Source organism: Saccostrea echinata, unplaced genomic scaffold (genome assembly GCF_033153115.1).
Source record: "Saccostrea echinata isolate AGI-Se365-2 ecotype Australia unplaced genomic scaffold, CSIRO_AGI_Sech_v1 ptg000056l, whole genome shotgun sequence".
NCBI classification, from domain to species: domain Eukaryota; kingdom Metazoa; phylum Mollusca; class Bivalvia; order Ostreida; family Ostreidae; genus Saccostrea; species Saccostrea echinata.
The window spans coordinates 6,411,980-6,434,833 of NW_026889805.1; the positions used below are offsets into that span (position 1 = coordinate 6,411,980).

The window sequence follows — 22,854 nt, forward strand, 5'->3', positions numbered from 1 at the left end:
CTTTATTTAGTAAAAATTTTAATATCCTATATCAAAACTAAAAGCGGGTATGCTAATTATGTTTTCAAGTAGTCTACAAAGTTATATTGAAATAAGAAAAAAACTATAGGACGAATAGCAATTCTAAAAGAATGAGATAGTATAATATATAGTTATGAATCGTTAGATTTGTGTATCTTAAAATACTTGTGAAGCAAGTTTTATTGAAAATAGAAGAAAAACTGTAGGAGAGAAACATTTCCAAGGAACGCATGCGTCGCCTGCTTTGTAGTTTCATTAAAGGTGTAAATAAATCTAAGAGTGGTCAGTTTTTTATTTACTATAAACATAATATACTGATAGTTCATATATTTGCCTGCAAAGAAAAAATGGCATCCATGAATAGTATGACTGCGATAGAATCTGACAATCAAAGAAAATATGATTCCATAACCCTCAAATGAAAAAATTAAATTAAAATTATTATTAGAAATAACACTATCTGTTATTTTCTTTAAAACGTGTTTCCAACAATCCTCTAAAAATGATTTCAGTCTGCCTTTCCAAAAATTGTCAGTCTACACGATCCATTGTTGAATACCGATCCCAATGTATTTTTATGGTATTTAAATATAAGTGTGTGGTAATTGAATATCATTTAGTTTCAAAGTACTTTTTCATGAGCTAAACGTCTTTGCAATAATCATTCAAAAGACATTTCATTCTGTCTTTACTGACATTCTCAGTCTATACGATCCATTGCGGAACATCGATCCCTATGTATTTTCATAGTAGCTTGTCTGGTTACTGAATATCACACGGTTTCAAAGTACACTATCGTGAGTTCATAAACATGCATAAATGCTTATTATCCAAACCCTGCCTCTCAAAAATCAAAAGTCGTAGGTTTAATTAAACTGCCCGAGATATTTTTGCAAAGTAAGTCAAACGTAAAGATCAAGTGGATTGTAATGCTGGTATTTTTCATATTGTCTTGTGACAAACAGTGCGCATGCTAAATAGCATAGACCTACCTCTTAAATCTCATGAATATGCTGTTTATCGGCACTATGAGCTGTTTTGAAAAGTAGGTCTAAGGTGAAGGTCAAAGGTCATGTGGTCGGTAACCATGGTAATTTACAAAGCCATAGTGCCAAGCAATATATGTTCAAAATATCAACTTCATACCTCTTACATTTCTTGAAATATAGGGTGTGACAGACGGACAGACAGACGGACGGGCATATAGACTACGGGTAAAGTGATCCCTTAGTGCCGCTCTGCTCTGCAGGCAACACAAAAATATTTACAGTTATATAGACACACAGACTGACGACGAACATTCCAGTGCATGATTTATAAAATTGACCAAAGAGCCATTTAGTTCTTCTTACGTCTGAGTTTACATAAATATCGTACCTTATATCGATACTGAATATCACTTTGTAATGTGCGATAGAGTCAATGCTATCAATTTAATAACGGGACATCAAAAGGTTGTTTCGTTATATTATGAAAAACTTTTAAACGATTCAGTATTATCGATACAGATCTGTTTAATTTTGAAGATTTATAATTAACAACTGTCACAAAATCTTTTTGATGAATTTATTAGCAGGATAGTTCCTAAACATGTATCATAACCCTTGGTGAGAAAATTTCGTTAGTAATGTTTCTTAATTTCACGTTAAATACTAGTACCACATAGAATAAATAGATACACTTTCTTCTAAGCTTACAATGCAATGCAACCAGGGTTAACAGCCCGTATTTGACGCATAGGTCATTGTTGTTTATTCTTATATAGGAATAATATTGTGTCATCGGAACACGCAATACTCGTAGAATTTGGTAGAATTTTAGTACGGCTTTATACAGGAAATCTAATCCTGCGTAGTGAAATAATTAGTTCTATCCACAAGGGAATATCAGCATCTGATAACAAAACATATTGAAATGGGAAATATTAATCATTCATACAGACATATGTCTAGTGGGTTGATGAATGATATGTATTCTATTCTTTGGTGACGAATATGAAACATATCATTTATCATGTAGTCGGCTCAGAAATATTAAATTTTGTGATATAAAAAACTTTTTTTCGGATGGAACACGAAAACAGTACATAAAATAGATCTGAGATGACAGTTATTATGTTTTAATCATTGGGATATTCCGGACTTTACAGCTACCTACAGCCTAAAAGGCATTTACATGCTAGTCAACATTTCCGTTTTCTACTGGAGAAAAATCAAGTTTTAGTATTCAGGTTTAACCTTAAGAAATTTAGGGTTTTTAAAATCTTGAAATATTATGGAATTTGTAGGATATTTTCCCTCACAAAAATATTGAGCTTGATATTGGTGTTTTGTGTGTGACCTTATTGTTAGCTCTTGAATTTTTTCCCAGTAGAAAACGGAAATGTTGACTATCATGTAAATGACCTTTAGGCTGTAGGTAGCAGAATTACATGTGTCATTCTGCATCGTAATGATATCGTATATACAGCTTATTATTATCTGAAAGCTTAAGAACAAGAAGTTTGCTAAGGGGTTTTCAGAGAAAAGAAGGACAAATAAACATGTAAAACGATACATTTCTGCAAATTTGTTGGACATAGAACTTCATATTTTATTAATATTAACATCTCAAATATCCGAAAAGGGGGTTTCATACTTCTGAGACACCCCTATTCAAATTTAAAGAATGATGATTACAATAAACAAAGCAAAAGAGTTAAAAGAGTACTCATTCCTTGGTATATTAATGAATTTTACAACACAGAAATTTTTTTCTGTAGTACACAATTCATTCTATATGTATGACACGCCAAATTCACAAAATGAGCAAAAAATAGTTTCACAGTTAATACACTAGGTTTACCGACTGTAAAATATTGTTTATAGATCGTAAACTATAGTTAACGACGTTAATCTATATTCCACATATCGTCGTTCGTGTTTCTCTGCTCCAAATTTTGTAATGTTTAATGGATTTTTGAGCTTGAATACTGTTCGTTATCCCATATATTTCATTCATAAACTTTAGTTCATAACCTCTAAATATAGTTTAACAGATGAAAACTATAGTTGACGAATCTTTTACTATAGTTTAGTGTTCGTAAACTATAGTTACAATCAATAAACCTAGTTTATCAACCGTTAAACTAGTTTTTTTTTTCATTTTTGGTGAATTTGGCGTGTCATATCTATGTGAACTTTTCAAAGACAGGAATAAAATCAAAAATTGTTGCATGACAAGTACAAAAGATATCCCCAACACTGCTTCCTCAGTATGTTTCTAATAGACGATAATAAGCTCTAGTTATTTAAAGGGAGGCTTCAATTATTCACTCATTAAAATCTGACGATTTAAGTGTTCTTGTAAGATCTAAGGTAGACTGTGAGGGCACGTAACGTAAAATGAAAATCAATAACATTTTTTAATGATAAGCTAGAGGGTAACAAGGAAACAGTGAAACTGTAGCGCCATTAACAATCTTGTGGTTCAAACACAATACTAATTATGGCTTTCTCTTTGCATGATTATTCCATTGTTTTCAATTCGTCTTATATTCTCTTCTGGTCAGCGAAGAGCAAAAACTTTAACCAATAGAGATCATATTGTAAAAAAAAAAAAATAAGAATCCTAAAACAAGATGTGAAATCATTGCTGAAGTGGAAAATGGATATTTAAGTTGTACACATTATCATCATATGTTAAGAAAACCAAGTTTCTTTTTTTATCCCTAGTTTTGCAAAATAGGGTATAATGATTCTGTTCCTCATTTTTTTGATCATGCATTTAAATTGTTCGATTTCATTGTTAGTTAACTAAATTATTTACAATTAAAATCAGAATCACAGCTTCATAACAATATCTACTGAGACTTATAGAATACTTCTACAAGCGTTTCCCTGTTCGAAGTTCTTAATTTTGCCATAATCCAATGTTTCCCCCAATATTTATACATGTATATGTATGTGAGAATACAGACTTTAGTGGTCCACAAAACTGTTGCCTTTTGGAAAGTGACCTATTTACATAAAAAATTGTAAAGTTTAATAGCATTATAATTTAATGAAGAGAACTTTAAGTTGATTAGGATTTCAAAGTTGATTCTAAAATAGGTTGTAACTACACACTTCAACCTCTCTATTCTAAACACTAAAATTTAATGATGACAAGCATTATAAAACATTTTAAGTAAAAGAACAATCTTCAAAAATTTGCTGGATATTAAACTAGGCCTAGTGTTTCAAAAGTAATATTACAACTATTATCAGTCGATGTCTGTCACCTTTCACCAGTATTTGTCTAATATTTTCCAAATCTAAAACTGTACATTGCAAGAGTAATATCTCATTGCAATTTGCAAAACAAGGGTGTTTTTAAAATGCTCCAAATACGTAAATTGTAAAATTTCAAGCTTTGTTGTGGCTGAAGGATAGCAAGTAATGCCAGCGCTTCTACTAAAATTGAAAATTTAAACTTTGTTCTGTAAGCAATTAATTCTTCTTCTAGACCTGACACTTAGAAACAAGGAAGTTAGCTGAAGACGGGATTTGAGTGCTTTTATTACTCATCTAGATAACGGTTTGGAATAATTTACATTAGTGTCCATAATATTAAGAATGTTCCATTTACCTAACTTATTGCTATTATTGTGCATTCTGATTACCATTTGTTTCAAAAATACGTTTATCATCCCTATCAGTGATATAATTAAGCGAAGACAAAAATTGCCATCGATTTTTCTATTTTCTATAAAATACAACTGCGTAAAACTGTTGTATAAAATCTATAAAAGTAAAGTTAGATGTCAAATGATTTTTTGTGTAATTACTCGGATACAGACACCCATGTGTTTTTTCCTCAACAGGCATTATTAAAAATGTTATATCCTAGAGGGAACATGACCAACTTCAATGAGAAATATGCGATAGATGATCCTTTTATGTAAAACACATCTTATCATTGATGAAATTACATTTGTTATCTTGAAAAAAAGGACATTAACTGAAGCGAGCTTTGTGCTTTACAAGCCAACAAACCAAGATAATATTTTCTTGATATTTTTGTTACATATTTATTCAAATGATTAATACTGTGGTAATTTAACCACGATTAAAGACTTACATACAGCGAAATAGATATCTCTGTCCCACTTTTAGAGTCATCCTTATCAGCTAATCAATAAAATGGTAATTCTTTGAAAATATTTTGAAACACTACCACATGAATGACAAAGTCCAATGTTTCTATTCTATTCATTTTCTTCCGTGCACAGCATATCAATATAAAAATATCATAAATTAATTTAGTTTAAAATATGATATAAATGTAAACTTTGAATTATTTTATTAGTAGTAAAAATGTTACAATGAACTAAAACGAGAAAATAATCATTGCATTTTCAAATATATTGAATTGTTTACATTTTACAGGAACTAAATGTCACGTCTTTGAAACCAAGCCCGACAACAAAATGGTTTTACCGACGTAACATAGATGTTTATGTATCTAAATATACAATCCCTCCTGAACAAATTTGTCGAAAACGATTGAGGAAGCACTGACTTTTAAAAAAGTATAAATAAAACAGATTATTAATCAATCTTCTAAAAAGTCAAAAAGACTTGTCTTATTCTTGTTGGTAAGGGTCCATTCATATATCAAGAAAATCTTCGGTAACACAGATCTTATGTAAAATAATTCTCAGAGGACACTTTAATCATTCCTGGTGTTTCCGTATTTCCACTGCAAACCCAGAATGCTTGTACTTAATTGAATTTAAGTCTAAGAGAAAGAAAGTTTATAAAAACAAGTGTATTTATGATGTAAAAGCGGATTTTAAATACAATCACTTTCATTGGCAATCATTCAATAAGTCTTTCCTGTCTATTGATGAAACTGTACATGCTTTAAAAAATTGAAAGAATATCACAATTTTATTCAAAAAATGATTATGTAACATTATGTATACGGAGTTCTGCTACCATTTTTCTGTTCTTGCGTTTTTTTTGGTGTGTGTTTTGTTTTGCTTTTTAATTAAAAAAAAAGTCTTTTAAGCCCCCCCCCCCCCCCCAAATGGTCTCATTTACAAAAATTAAAATTCTAAAGGTGGTATGCCACTTTTATTTAATGGATGTTTAAAGTATCTCTTTAGAATTATGATTCTATCACTGAAAGACTAATATAAGCTCTTCATTATTTTCTATGAATTTTTTTTTTTTTTTTTTTTTTTTTTTCATTTTTCAGGTAAAATGGAAAAATTGTTTTGGTTGCAAATTAGACAGTTGAGAGCTTCAAATTTGCTGTTAATGAATGTATAATATAGAAATCTAATAAATCATGTCAAAAGTCAAGTAGACATTTAGAATTTTTAAATAAAACAACTATTTACGTATATGAAAATCATAATTTTTGATAGTTTTTTAATCTATGGATGAAATCTTCAATAAAATTTATGGAGATAACGAACAGTATTTAAGCTCAAAAGTCCATTAAACATTACGAAATAGGTGCAGAGCAAACACGGACTTCCAAAACATCAGAGGTGGGATCAGGTGCCATGGAGGAGTGAGCATCCCCTGCAGAAACCTTTCTAGACAGTATGTTTAAAAATATTTTCGTTGACCTTATATGGTTATAATACCAGCAGAATAAGGACAACAGAAGTAAAGTGAGGCTACATAGAGTGTAGAGTTCTCATCATTTAGTTGTTTTTTTTTTTGTAACATTAGATTAAAAATGGGTTTAATGTAGAACATAAAATTGGCAGCGCAAATTCAGACTGGAACATTTTAACAAGTTTATTGTCCAAATTCTAATTGCTATTTTTATTTAATAACACTATCTTTTAATTCATTATTCAGAGTGTTCCTTTACTTGTTATATTTTGCTGAGAACGAAAATCTCATAGTGCAAATTTTTAAGCATGTTAGGGGGTGATTTCTTGCGAAATACTTAGAGGCCTCTAGCATGAAGAGAAGGTCTTTGTTCTACTTATTTGACCTGAAAATAGCACCACAATCATAGGTCTACAATATTTTAGGTTGTTTTCATTGCCATCAGTGGAATTACTTTGCCATCTAGTAAATGTCACTCTTAAGGTCAAGATCTAGTAAATGAGTATATATAAACAACAACCTTATGGTCCCAGAGCTTTTATGACGTCATACTATAGTAATCAATTCGATCTTACTTTTTACCGTACTTTACACTTTTTTTTTTTTAAAGAAAATAAAGCATTTTCATGGAATTCAATTTGGAATTACGTGAAAAGATAGTTGGATACCCATATTTAATCTAATATTATTTAAAGAAGTCCAGAACATACATATTACCGAGACTATATAGTCTGGATACATTTTATTTGCATAAAATAGCTTTCTTCATTTTTCATTGAAAATGACGGTTTAAAACATATTATTTTCTGTTTTCCAAAATAAAAACTATGCCCCAATACAACTTATTTAACTTAAATATGGTAATTAAACTTTATTAAAAGAATTCATATTTCAAGTTTGTGAAACCTGTCGGCACCTTTCATTTACTAGATCTTGACCTAAACCATAATGCACATAGAACGCCAACAATTATTTTCCAAAAGATGATTTGATTTCTGCTTAAAAAGCAAGAGTAGTTTGAAGAAGATAGTGTGACAGATGGACGGAGCAGGATGAAATCAATGTACCCGAACTTTCTTAAGAAAGTCCGGGTATTACTATTTTTTAGACACAAGCACATGCTGGGGTAAAGAAATATATGGTGTCCTTGAAAAAATGCAGATTGGGTGTGGCATAAGCACATTCTATTTTTTTCATAGACCCCATATACTTCTGTATTGCCCCTCTCAGTGTCTACATAACGAATTTATCCTGTCAATGATACTAGTATTACGAAGTTGTCTCTGAGCAAAGCAAACCGTTTCGTAGGCATTCCTTATATCGTGTCGGCGTCTGATGCTCAGTTGATGTCGTGCGAGGTCAATTGTAAACGATACATGTATATGGAATTGATATCTGGTCAGTAGGTCACGAGAAAAGGGGGATATTAATTTGATATCTGGTCAGTAGATCACGTGGAGGGGGCATATTAACAATATTAAGTCAGTAAGCAGCAGGATGAAATATGGAGATAACGAACAGTATTCAAGCCCTAAGTCCATTAAAACAATACAAATCGTGAGCAGAGCAAACACGGACCTCCAAAAACATCAGAGGTGTGATCAGGTGCCATGAAGGAGTGAGTATCCTATGCCGACCAGTCACACCTGCCGTGTGCTCCTTGTCATGATCGAGAAATAACGGAAAAATCCGTCGACAATTCAGTGTGTAAATAATGGCCTAACAATTGGTATGAAAAACGTCAGCTAGCATATGCTTAAAAATAGATTGCATTTGCTGACAAGGTCATTGTATCGACCATAGAACTTACGAAATGATGACTTTAAACGAAACTGTTGATATTCATGTTTCATCAACTTATTTGTCAATAACTTACCTCGTTTTAGAAATTGTTCATACGTAGACCATGTTCAACTGAGAGATATAGCATATACATCCCATATGAAGGTGATAAGGGTATATTGCTGTATTAGTAAAGGAAGCTGACGATTGAAAAGTTAAAGGCATCACGTTTATCATAAAGCTTTGTTATTATATTACCATTAAAGTCTTTTTGTAGCAAAATATTCAAATATGAAACAAATAGGTCAGACTCTGTGGTATCTTTTATTTCAAGTTCACTGGGATATATCGTGTAGACATATGAATGGAAATGACTATTGCTAATTGATAATACGTCGTCGATATATCTAAATGTCGAAATGAAGGCCGCAGCAAGAGACTTCTTTTTCTCATGTACATGTATAAGATTTTGAATAAATTCTGCTTCATCTAAATACAAAAAAATGTCTGCTAACAACGGAGCACAATTGGTACCCATGGGAATTCCAATAGATTGTTGGAAGACCTGGTCTCCAAAAAATCACATAGATATTGTCAATCAGAAACTCACGCATCTTTTTAATATCAATTTCAAAGTACTTGTGTGTACAATCAGAATGTTTTAACAAAATAATTTTGCAAATGACCAATGATAAGGTAAGTATTTACGAGTTCCATTTTAAATCATCGTGGGAAATGGTTGTATACAGAGTTGAAAAGTCTTAGGTTTTTATGTTAATGATTTTGGTAAAATTTTGTGATTTCGAATTTTCCAAAGCATCCACATCTGATTTACACCACTTCTTGAATATATTGTTGCACAATACTCCTGAAGTTTCTCCTTCATTACTGTTAATATTAATTGAGGAGTAAAGCAAGAGGCTTGGTAGAACATTTACTGGAACCCCCTATGTATCTTTGTTTGTAAGGATTTTAATGAAGTTTCGGAATCCAATATAAATATGGTAATTCAAATTCATTTTGGTTTTTGGGAATATTAAAAATATTCAAAACTGACATATGATTTTGATGAATTTCCTTTTAAGAAAAGGAGCTATGGGTATAAGAGGGATTATGGTTTAATACAATATTCTTCGCGACCAAAGAAATTTGAAGATGTTTATCAGAAGCAGGATAAATATGCCATGTTCGTAGTACGTCAGCTGGTAAAGTCTCGATAGCTATCACAGCAATTCATTTGGTCGGAACCAAGCAATGGTAGCTATCACAGTCTATCACTGGTAAGGACCCAAAAAATATCACCTCCAGTAATTATTGGTAGGGCCCCAATACCTGTCGTATATACATGTATTACTGGAAGGGTCCAATAGATGATTGAAAGGCCCCAAAAAGCTTTCCCTGGATATTAGGACTTAAAAATATTGTACACGCCTTCATTAACAGAACCTTTAATAGGTATTGTAAAATATTATTGGTACTAATACAGTAGCTACAAAAGTACTTAATTGACAAGATCACAATAGCCATCACTGTATTTCATTGTTTGAGCTTCAATAGTTATCACAGGATACCCCTAGCATGTAGCAATTATAACACATAATTGTTAGGGTGTGAGTGGCTCATTGTTCCACAACAAATAATTAGAGAAATCCAAGAGCGATCACAGCACATAAATAACAGGGTTTCAAATGCCACCACAGAATACGATAGTTATAATCCCAGTGGATACCACATGCATTATCAAAAAAAAAAGGAATATCCCAGCACGTGATTGGAAGTAGCGACAAATGAAAAAAATGCATTATAAGTGCGTCTCTATATTGATCCAACGTTTAAAGCAACAAAAGTGTAGTACTTGTAATACTCTTTGAAAAGAACATGTCAAATTTCACATATACAGATATCATTAAATGTAAGTAAAAACTTATTTGATTTATGAATCATATGTAGACATGATATTCATTTTATGGAAAATTATATTTTTGGAGCATTTCCGGGTCATACCTTTTTGTCGTTCATGAGAGACAACTTTCTCTTTTCACTTAATTTTTTGTCATTTTTCACTTCATCCCACCACTGGAATTTCTGTGTTTTATGCCCTGTTGACAGATATGCATTGTTTGTAGATTTTTTTATTTTAGATCGATCAATGTTCGTTATCTTCATCTTTTTTCATTTTATTCATGTTTATAAATTGTGTGATATTTTAAATATACTGTCATGCTTAAATATGACACACCCTATCGAGAATACATCTTCGTAGAATTCAGAAAACAAATAAAACAGTCATATATGTAGACATGTACTTTATCAATCTGAATTCAGATTAAAAAAAACCACATGTACTTACTTTATATAAATGTATGTATCGATTTCGTTTATCGTGTTATTCAAGTTTTCACCGCTTAGATGATCCATTAAATGCAATACAATGAAAATATTCGAAATCTAATTGTATAAACACAACTGTTGCACAAAAATTATTTTTATCTACTCAGCTGTTGTAGAGTCCAATACAGATTCATAAATGCCTCATTAAATTTATTTTGCACGCATACATTAACATTTTCTTTTCAATCTGATTAAATTTCTTTTATTTTCATGAATTTGCAGAGACCCATTCTATTGCTTTGATGATGGTTTCATAAATTGTTCGTTGTTAATACCTGAACATAGGAAATACTTCTATTAAAGATTATCAGTAGTCCTTTCTTTAGTTTGAGTAAGCTCCTAACACGAACCAGAATGCTGACCAGCATAGTTCTAACAACCATGGCTAAGTACTACCAACGTCAATACCGTTTTCTAATTGCTAAATATATGTAAGGGCCTATATATTTATTTATAATCATGGTAAATATCTATACTATTTTGTGGATGTGGACAATTATTCATACATTTAGACCAACTTAGAACTGCTTGCACTGACGAGTTGGATGGAAAATAATCTAATCATGATAAGAACCTATACATGAAATTAAGATGCATTGTATAGATTACATATAAGTGAACAGTCTGACTTGAAGATATGTAGAATTGCGTTTGCCTGAATGCAACATCTCCGCTCATGGTAATGTGCTTATGTTTTCCTTTGAAAAATTTTGGTAACTAATTCTGGACTGAGGAGAACCCAAATTCTTTTCAATTTGGATTCCATATTACACACTGCCTTGACTTTCTTTTATATTTAATATAAGGCATTGATCCTGTCTCAGTATTGCACTGTGTGTTCCATACAATATTCCATGAATTGAAAAGGATAAGGGGTCTCCTCAGTCCTGGCCCCAAGACAATAAACTAAGAATAAACTTAAGTCAAAATTTTGATTTTTTAATATCATGAGTTTTCTTTAATGTATTTGCTTAAAAATTTGCAATTTTATATAACATTTAAATTCAAACATATGATGAAAATTTTGTTTCAATATCAAAATTATTTCAAATGTTATATTGTTAGAAATTTTGACTTAAGTCTGTTCTCAGTTTATGGTCTTGGGGCCAGAATTGGTTACCATTACTGTGTAGATCAAAAATGTGTATCGTTCTATAGGAAATGTTTCAGTATCTACTAAAAAATACATGAAATACCATCACTATCTATTCAGTATTAATATGGAATATCAATTTAAATAAATTTACCATCAAATTTCGAATGAAGCACATTTCCATTGCTTCTTAATGTGTAATGACTTTCTTCATCATTCCCCAAGATTAATCATAACACTGTTATTAAAAGACAAAACACATGCCTTTACCGAGATATTTTGCTCAATTATTATTGATATTTTAATCCGGAAATCATTACTCTGCAGTTGCTGATTTTCAGTACCATTGACTTTTGTGCCATGTTCTAATTATATTATAAATCACCTCAAGTTCTTAGCAAACATCTGCTAAAAGGCTGCTAATTCATGATGTCCGAAATCCTGTTTAAATCGGCAGATTTATTGAGAATAATCTATCGGAAATCAACCTGTAAGGCCCGCTTTACATACGTCAGGATTGATTCTTCATATCGATGCAAGGCAGAAAACAATCCATCTCTAGTCCAAAACAATGTGACCATCTGGCTAGATCTGACGCGCCATTACTAAATTTGTAATATATAAATGGTAAAACCCCTGTCCATGCAGTGCTATTATTAAAAGAGAACTGGACGCATCGTAAATACATCAAAGTTAATAGTTCAATCTTTCTCATGCAAAATGCAGCAAAGTGGCCGTTAATGTACAATAATGTGTATCGACAAGTTTAATTGCCAAGAGCCTTTCTTCACACAGGGAAATTTATCTATCTCTTTACGGTAATCCATTTATTTTATTGCAAAACTCCTTTGGGAAATCGAAGCAAGAGTCGATAAATACTAGTACTATCACCAACTGAGTTATAAAGGTGACAAAAGTCTAAATATTTTAGAAAATTCTACACCATGCACTTAAAACAGATGTGGGAGGCAATAATAAATCACATTAAATAAAATAATTGAAACGACGTTACTTTACCCATTTCAATTATTTGATAGAGGTAAAATTACTGTTTTAGAATAAGTTGAAAATTAATCTTAAAAATTGGTACTTACGTGTTCCGTCAAATCTGGTAGCAATGGTGTCCAAAAATGTGTTCTGCTGTACCATAAAACCTTTTCTATTCGTCATGTTATCAAGCACTCTATTAACTCACAAGCACACAGGCAAAGTGAAAGCAAGAATGTGATGTGAAGAAAAACAAAAGTCGTTGTAGTCAATCATTATCCCGTGATATTAGGAAAATGCCAGTCTGATTTCCCATCACGTCGCAATAGTAATGTGGAGAAATTTTCAGCACTTTGTGAAAGAGTTGTGAGGCTAATCGTCTATACAACAGATTCCAGCGTTCAATGATTGACACCTAAAAACGGTAAATCACATTCTCGACGCTTGTTACTCGGGAACCTGGAGCTATTCGGCAGTCGCTATAAGTTTAATGACAGCATCTGCAGCTCTCTACTATTAATGATTTCTCGCCGCTTGGTGACATTATCTCGATGGATTTTTGTCTTCTAAACTAAAAATAAATAAAAATCATATTTTGAATTGAATTTCTTCATATCTATTCAAATATTTTTCAAATTTAATGCAAAATGAGCATTGAATTTGGTAAAGATTGATTTTCGGACAATAATTTAAGTTTGCGCTCATATTTTTTATTCATTAACCTTTAAACAAATGACAACTGAACTCTCTAGACTGAAAAAAAATAGCAAAAGTTAACGCTAAAATCACATGGAAATATTGAGGACATCCATATTGTGTATCTTGAAGAGAGAAAACAAGGACACCTGTCTCCTGATCGATATCCTTGGGAATGAAAGCGGCTTCTATGTAACGACGTCAGCTGACTCCCCGAGTGGGGGAGGTTTTACTAATTAAAGGTAAACCTAGACTAATAATCAGCACACGAAAATTGGAAATTCAGTATGATATAGAAGTCTTTCATTTATCCATACAATCTTCATTTTACTTTGTATCGGCCTTTATTATTTCAAAGTTTGTTGAAGTAGGGCATGAATTCTTTGGGAGATAAACAATTCCTTTAATAGTCCACGATTCCTTCCAAATGTTCCCTGTCTCTACAGCTGTCAGAATCCAGAAATCCACACGAACGGTGACTAGAACACATGCTTTTTTTATTATTAAAAATGTTTCATGTTTCTACACTGAATATCTTATTTTGCTACAGATAAAGCTTTTCTAGTAATTTCTCGGAAGTTAAGAAGAGGCATTTCGAAATAAATTTAGATACTTTTCTTAGGTATATATCAATAAAGATTTGAGACTGAGAATGCAAAATAAAAGTATGTTTGATATGATACAGAAGTATAATAATCAACCTGAATTAAGTACATAGGTTTGAAAAAAAAGAAGAGATTTTTTAGGATGTGCATAGGCAAAACAACCTTTTGGTTAAAGATGCAAAAGTAACCATGCATATACCAGCGCCCTTCATTTGACCTCATTAGATTCATTAGCGGCAGGTACAAATCTATGAATATTTCATTTTACCTGTTTTACAAATGATTCTGGTGAGTAGTTTGTTAGAAGTTGGAGAAACAATCGACCTTTGATACTCTTTGTTCTAGATCCAATTATCTTACTCAAAGATTTCCTAATACCACAAAATCGGCCATGTAAAAAAAATCTAAAAACAATAATGTTTGTGTGACATGGAGCCCTCTGTGATAACAAAGCCTCTATCAATTAGCTACACATTCTGTGGAAAAGACTAAAATAGACCTTTCCATTCCATTTTTACACACATCAGTTCTTATTTGGGTAGATAACTATATATTTATAGATTTTGAACTATGTTAGGCAGTATTGAAATACCTCGCAAACGGTAGGAATCGTGACTTACGGAAAATTGCATCATAAAGAAGCTTACCGTTTCTAATGCAGATTAATATGAAAAATAGTTTGTATGACCTTTTATCTCTCAGTCTCTTTAGCTAAATGTGTTTTTGGACAAATCGAGCAGTACCATAACAAAGTACAGAAAAAGAGCACATAAATAATACTATTATGTTACTGTGTGTTTTGGTTTAATTTTATTTCAATAAACGGCTGTTTCTTTCATTTTTATAGCCTTTGAAATTTAAATAACCGAAGTGTTTGAAGAAAGAAATAGAAAGAAAAAAAAACAGATTCTATACTTCAGCTATTTAATAAACTTGAGCTTTCACTGGCCACTGGCTCAGAAGAGTTATACACTTTCAACTCCGTAGCTCTAGAAAGACATTATATAATAAGACATATTGCATTAGTAAAAAGAGAAAGCATTATTTTACGAGGGGTGATCAATTTGTAATGTAAATGTAGATGATATTAGAACTTTTCAAACGTACAGTAAAAACGCACTGTGTTGCTACTAATGCAATGGCCCTCTGATAAGAGAGATAACTTCCCAAGGAAATTAATCCAAGTTGTCCGGTGAATTGTCTTACCAGAGTTTAAAACACAGCTGTATAGTCTATTCATTCAAGTATGACTTATGTTAAAAAAAAATTAATTTAACTTTCTTTGCCAATATTTTTGATAGTTACTTAATATTTTACCTAAAACATTTGTTTCTTATAAACTGTTAAAAAGTGAGATATTTCTATCTCTTAATAAACATTTTTATTTAATTGTACAGTAATTTATTATGTACCGGATGTAGAATTTTCATTTATTATATATTTTTACCTTGAAAATATTTTGAAAAAAGATACCACATATATGGACAGATAACTCTTGTAGATGGATGCATTTTTACAAGCACAGACAACAATGTGATATTCTGATTTACTCGGTATAAAGCACCGCTTCATTATGTTTTCGAGCATGAATTTAATATGTTTGACACTAAATATTATTTTCATATTTTTAATTTTACGTTGAGATAATAAATTATTGAACTTTGTATTCACTGTGTCAAAATTTCTTCATATCATGATCAGACATAATACATATGTATTCATTTCAGAAAAAGTAAGCAACGCTTCATATTTCAATTATTTTTTACGATTTGAATTTGATGCTATTGTTGTTGATGAAAATCAACGTTGGGAATTTAAAAAAAAGTGAAATTTAGAGCAGAGGGTTATTACACTTAAAAAGAAGATCTACAATAATTCTGGTATTCTGTAAATAATGACCGTTAAGTGTTAAAAAAAAATACTACCTAATGATGACGTCATTGAGTTCGGAGCCACCTTAACTTTCATTTGGAAAAAAAAAATAGACAAAAAGAACCTTTGCGTATAAATATGGTCCAGTTGAAAAAATTCTACATCTTAATTTCATTTCTATCTATAGCTATAGAGTATAGTTAAAAGACGCGTGCAAAAAGGTGTTTAATTACTAGAAAGCTTGTAAATGTAATCAGTGAAGAGTGTTGACGCTTTTTCACCCTTGACATTATTGTGACATTTTCAAACTCAGTGATTTGTGATATCGGGCCAAAATAACTCCAAATACATGTATAAAAATAGCAGAAAGCATAAGATAGATAGTATTGAAGCATGAATGTTGAAATCAAGCGAAGAAACAAATTGACCTTCTTTTAGTAACTACGATAAACAATTTTGGTAAATCACGTGATCAGATGATCCAGTTCTTCAGTTCCTGTTCATCTCTCTACATTTCCTGTCTCTCAAATCATTCATTCATTAAAACAATATCGATTTTCGTAAGGCCTCTTTTAAAATCAAATTCATCATCGATTTCTACAGTAATTATGACATTAAACCTTTTACAGAATGACAACGCAATAAAATCAAGGACCATTATCACATGTTTGTAAAACAGTAACAATACGACAAAGTTTGATAGCAAATTTAAACAAGGTTGCAGATTACGACAGGATAATTTTTCAATTATCTGCACCATTCTATTAATTCTGTCCTTGCTTTCTTCCTGTGACAATTCAGTATGACTTACCTTGACTTTGATGTGCTTTGCTGGTTGACAAACACAAAACTTCACTTCCTTAATCCATCCACTATATTCTGTCCTGAAAACAAAAGTGTATTGTTGACCAAGGAGAACAAAATGCAAAGTCCATACTCTTATCATTTCAACACAATAGGGAAATACTCTATCTGCGGGAGACAGTCCTATTTACCGATTTTTACCATCATCCATTCCATTGTTACACCTGTTTAAATTTCCTTTTCTGTAGTTTCCCGTGATGATTGAATAAATAATTAATAACATCATTGGATGAATTCTCTGGTGATTAAACAATTATTATAAGACTGAGGAAAAAGTGAGAGCATTCACTCAGGGACTTGTAACGCTTTTTATTTTTTTTTACCTCAAACATTTGGTAAAAGCAGCCCGGTTAATTAGTTTTTGCACTTCAAAGCACAGCTCAGGGTCTTGCATTATAATAAATCAATGATTTCTCTTAAATTTGGACTAACGGACAAAGGTCGCTTTAAAACAGACATACGCCAAAATAATAAAGAAAACCATATCCATTTTTTTACAGAGTTACCAAACTTAAAAGCATGGGAACCTGTAATGTTAAGCAAGCTTCAGTTTTATTTTCTTTCTGCATAAAGAGAAAATAACTATAGAGTAAGATTGTTTGAATTGTTTTCATCATAGAAACTCATTTAAAATTTCAAAACAGGCTTCATCAAATGTGGGGAAACGTACTCCTCATTAATACTTTCAAACATTTAAATTGCTTTAAAGATGTTCCTATTGTATAGTTGCAGAACTTTATTCTAAGTACTAATATGGAAATCACGCAAGAAATCTTAGAATAAAGCATTGAAAAAGAACAAGTTGAGGTCCAGATCTAATTTAAAAGTGAATAATTTACATACAACACTACTTTTCTGCTATTAACCTTACTTTACGTAAACAGTAACATTTTACAGAGTGTTTCTTCTCATCCATATTGAATTATATAAAAATAAAGATTAAAGGGGCGCACAAAATAAGAAAAACTCTCGTTACGAGAATAAACCTTTAAGTTTAAAAAAGAACAGAACCTGATTACCTATATCATGAATTCTTGTCGAAATGGTATTCTTTGACATGCTCAATTATACAAGGTTATGGAATTTGCTTCTATTTTCATTCTAAAGAATTTTATTATAATATTTCTTTTGTTAATGATAAATGAGTCTACATTTGAATTGATGTCTGGTTGACCATTAAATATTATACATAGCCCTTTGAGTGGTTCAGAGTTATTGGTGATCAAATACATCCATAACTAAAACATGTTAACAAATACATCATTGCAAAAGATTTCACAACAGATATTCTAATAAAAAAATTCAACAAAATTAAAAGCAAAGACCTTTTTACAATTAACACACCATATAACAAATGCTAGTACCTTTGGGGAAAAAATTTATAATCTTCGATATCTAAAGTTAATTCAATAAATCAATCTGTTCAAAGTTCTATGGATTACGATGACTTTCGCAATGATTGAAAACATATAGGATCATATACTGAGAAGAGGGAAGCAATTACTAAAGCTCGTACAAAGACACATAGTACAAAAAATGATTTTAAAAAATACCGGTACCTACTACGGGCGAAGGAATAGTCATTATACTGAAATCATACCATAATTTTTAATTATCCATAATTTTTAATTATAATTATAAACCAATTAGAGAGGAACTTGACAGTTTCAATAATGGATTTTCTGTTTTATTTTTTACTTCTATTTCAGATCTTCACGTACACAGCATCATTTCAGATATTGTATTGATGGCAATCTTTATGTATCCCTCTATCACAAGATTCTTTAATATAATATGATTTAACTACAGATAGAAAGGATTATTTGATTAAATCACAATATATTAATTAAAAAAACCCACATGTATCTAAATTACAATTCATTGATCGTGATAATAGTTTATTTATCTTTATCTTAATCAAAATACTAGCCACTAACAGCTGTGTTAATAATCTGTCTTTTCATGTCATTATTTAATGAAACATTGATAATTTTATCATATGCCTTGTAAAGATTTTCCATATTCAAACATAATTGCATTAGAAAGAGGGAAACGGTTTGAATGTAAAATGTGAAGATTACGAACCGTTATTAATCTCACAATAAAAGTAAAGATATAAAAGCAACAGAAGCAACAGAAAAAGATCAAAAACCCGGCGTTAAGCGCAGTCACCCTTGGCTCTTTAAAAAGATAGAATCAGTTTAAACATATAGAGAGCAAATTTGAAATTTCTTTGCGGTATTAAAACCATAGCAACCATTACCAACCAATAAATATATTTCTTTCTGGAATATGTTACAAGGATCTTTATTATTTGATTTCAAATCACCAATAATTGGTTTTATTTTTGAGTTTATAAATTTATAAAAATGAATGAATAAAATTATTAATTTTGAATATTTTGTTTCCATAGTAAGGTATGTAATAATTGATTTCCTTAATATGTTTATCATGCATTTAAGACATCAACCTTCCATCTTTTGGAAACAGTTATTGTCACTTGTCTGTATTGTTGCAAACGTTAACCATAGGGCTCTGAACATGTTTAAAAATGCCATTTTTCGATATTTAGGGCATTTGGCCATGGTAACCATGACATTTATCAACTAACTTAAGCATGATTTTTAGTTTATGGTATCAAATACTTTTATCATGGAGAGTTTTGAGAAATTCTGAGACGATGTATGCCACAGCTCTTATATATAAGTTTATGTCATTACAGAGAATGGCTCTAAATACCTGGGAGCAGAGAAGATTTCAAAAGATATAATGCATTTTCACAATACATGCAAAAGAGCCCCGTCCTTACACTAAAACTCTTGACCCAGGGGCTATGAAGTTCACAATTGTGGAAGAGGACCCTTTATCACTATAATTAGGCACTTTGTTTGCTAAATATCCAGAAGATATTTAAATAATTCATGCATATTCATTTGATCTATAGATCCCCGCCCTAACGCCAGAACCTTTGACTCAGGTGCCATGATCCCTGCTCATCATAACTTTGCACTTATTTTGTCTGCTAGATCCCCAAGAGCGTAGAGAAAGATTTTCAAAGAAATAATGCATTTTCACGATGTAATCAATAGCCCCCCCCCTTTCCTATCAGATCACAATTTTGGGAGAGGTACTCTTGCTCATCGTAACCTCCTAGTTTATCTGCTTAATATACAGGGGGAGAGCTTAATATACAAGGGAAGAGGAGACGACATTTAAAAGAATTTATGCATTTTCATTATATGCTCATTGAAGTCCCGCTTGAAAAGCAGGGGGTATGTAGTGATGAGGGTGTCCATCTGTCCGTCTAGCTGTCTGTACGTCCGTAAGTCCGTCTGTCCGTTACGCTTTGGGGTACCCATTTCTTATCCGCAACTCTTCTTATACCACTGAATGAAATTTAATGAGACTTTCACAGAATGTTTATTACATAGTGCCATTGTGCACCTTCTATTTTACTTTTTGATCGGACACATATTTCGGGTTTCCCATAGCAAAACAAGGACACTGCCAATTTTTCTATAATATTGAGGGGTACCCATCTCTTATCCACAACTCCTCCTATACCACTGAATAAAATTTAATGATAATTTCACAGATTCTTTATTACATAGTGCTATTGTGCACGTCCTATTTTACATTTGATCTGATACTTATTTCGGGTCTCCCATAGCAAACCATGGACTTTGCCATTATAATCATATGGGAGGCAGGGGTATCATTTTGTTAGTTCAATGCTCACAGTACCTCTTAGTTTGATTTGGAGTCATACGTGTAACAATAATTATTGAAAGTAAAGTTACAACAAGACCAATGGTTTGTTTTGGAACACATCCACAACTACAAAATTACATCAAAAACAACGATGAAACCCTTGAAAATCTTCAAAAGAAACATTAGAGAACTTCAATAGCATACGTTTCTGTCCATGATCAGTATGAAGAATATATTCATTAGTAGACATTGTAATGGCTCCGGACGCCTAAAGGCGCGTGAAAGATCTAGCAATGTGCTGGAGAGAAGGTATTTATACGCCGAAGCTTGCTCGTTATCTTCGTAACAAGCTTCATTATCTAAGCAAGTAAAGACTCCGTGAATAATGAACCGGGTTCCCAAGGTAAATGCGTCCATTATTAACTACGGAAAATATGTCTTTTGTGCAGGACCATGTCTTCTTCGTTGATTACCCCCATACTGAATTTAAATTAAACTATCATGAATTGATCTTCAAAATGTTTTGCATACATAATCAGACACATTGATCTTTATTGTCAAACTATCAGAACATTTATCAATGCTTTCTATAAATATGAACGTATGTGCATGAAATTAAAAACGAATAACAGTAAAGTTTGGTTATAATTACAGGGCCTGGCAAACTTACCAACGGACTAAGAGACGGACAAAGGTAGTCTTAAAATACGTCAATATACACAATCGGAATATATTCGTTCTGGAATATTGTAGCGGACAGTATATAGGGAACATATACCGCCTCGCAAGTGAGCTAGCTTTTTGGGAGTTGAACTATGTTCAATCTCCCTTGGTCATCACGGGCTTTCTAAGCGCAGTAATTTGTATTGATTATATAGTGACCGTCCGTGGGGCTTCTGTGTCGACCAATTTACTCCTGTGATATTCAATGTAAACTTGCATAAACGTCCGCCATAAAATAGTCCATTTTCTGAATTTATCTAACTTTGATAAATGACATGAAACTAAATGCAATTGAATTTCATTTAACTTAATTTGAATACTATATTTTGATTAAATTAAAATTGATCTATACAGAACTAAAAAGATGTTGAAAATTCCCTTGCAGCACATACAGCGGCACCTGTAAACAACGAGATGGAAATTAACGACAACTCTGCACATGTAACTATATGACTGCGCGAAACCTCTTGGCATTGACTAACGCGTGGTAAAAATTATTTCACAATCAATATTATACCTATATTTTTTTAGCCATAAATATTCCAAGTTTTCAACAATATTTATTTGGTAATACAATAAACATCAAAAGAATAAACAAATTACATGTACATTGATTTGGATATAAATGAACAATTGTTCGTTTAATATTGGATCCTAATACGTTTAACATCGAAGAGGAAGAAAATCGAAGAGAAGGTGATTAACGTAAACAGAAAGGTGAAACTTTAAGATAAATTACTAGATTAAGCTTTTTGAGTTTTCAAGTTGTTTTCATGTTGTGGCATAAAATTTATAAGCATTTCACTTATATGAAATTTTTGATAAGTCGGAACAGCCGAGTCTGACATTTGAACTACATGTACATGTAAATTTTAAGTGGGAAAACAACAAATTATAACCGTTTACGTTAGATTCATATAACAAACTGAAACTGTTTTTTTTTTATTGTTATTTTTTCAAACTTCCAGACAATTAATTGTCATGTGAAGAAGGAATTAAACCATGGCAAAATCTCGCAAATATTTCACCTATGCTTCTAAGTACATTAGGACAGACACAACTGTAAAGTCTATACAACTGTAAATGAATTTACCGTGCAGTGATTTTCAGAGCAGAGTTGTCAAAATTTTTGAATCACTGTCAGACATTTGGTCTGACAAAGTCAAATGATCTGTTAGACTGGACAAAGTTTTGACAGACCAGATACATGCACCTTATTTTGTACGCTAAATCGCTGATAAAGGGAAAAAATAATAGCACTAAAATAAGAAGTCTTTTAAGTTTTATGATATTCGATCTCACAAAAAATCCAATCTTATGATACAGAGTCTCTAATCAGAGACATGCTTTAACAATTTTGATCGACAATCGGCACCATACGGACGTTTTCGACGTTTTGTGGCCCTTACCTAGGCACAGCGTTTTAGAAATTTGCATCACGTTCAATGTTTTAAACGGTCGTTTGGACCACCGTTTTCTTGTACGTTATCGGTCCAGAAAATTCCTTTCCGACCTT

General features: G+C 31.7%; 1 protein-coding gene across 2 annotated transcripts in view; it reads right to left on the minus strand.

The window, feature by feature from the left end:
* LOC133173145 (potassium voltage-gated channel subfamily H member 8-like) overlaps window positions 1-16,947 on the minus strand; it is a 47,885-nt gene extending 30,938 nt beyond the window's left edge. For both annotated transcript variants that reach the window (XM_061308086.1, XM_061308085.1), the window contains exons 1-2: window positions 16,852-16,947; window positions 12,975-13,438 (exon numbers count right to left, since the gene is read on the minus strand). In XM_061308086.1, coding sequence (XP_061164070.1) covers window positions 12,975-13,050 — 76 coding nt within the window. In that variant the 5' untranslated portion in view covers window positions 13,051-13,438; window positions 16,852-16,947. The remainder of the gene's footprint in view (window positions 1-12,974; window positions 13,439-16,851) is intronic.
* Between the last annotated feature and the right edge of the window lie 5,907 nt (window positions 16,948-22,854).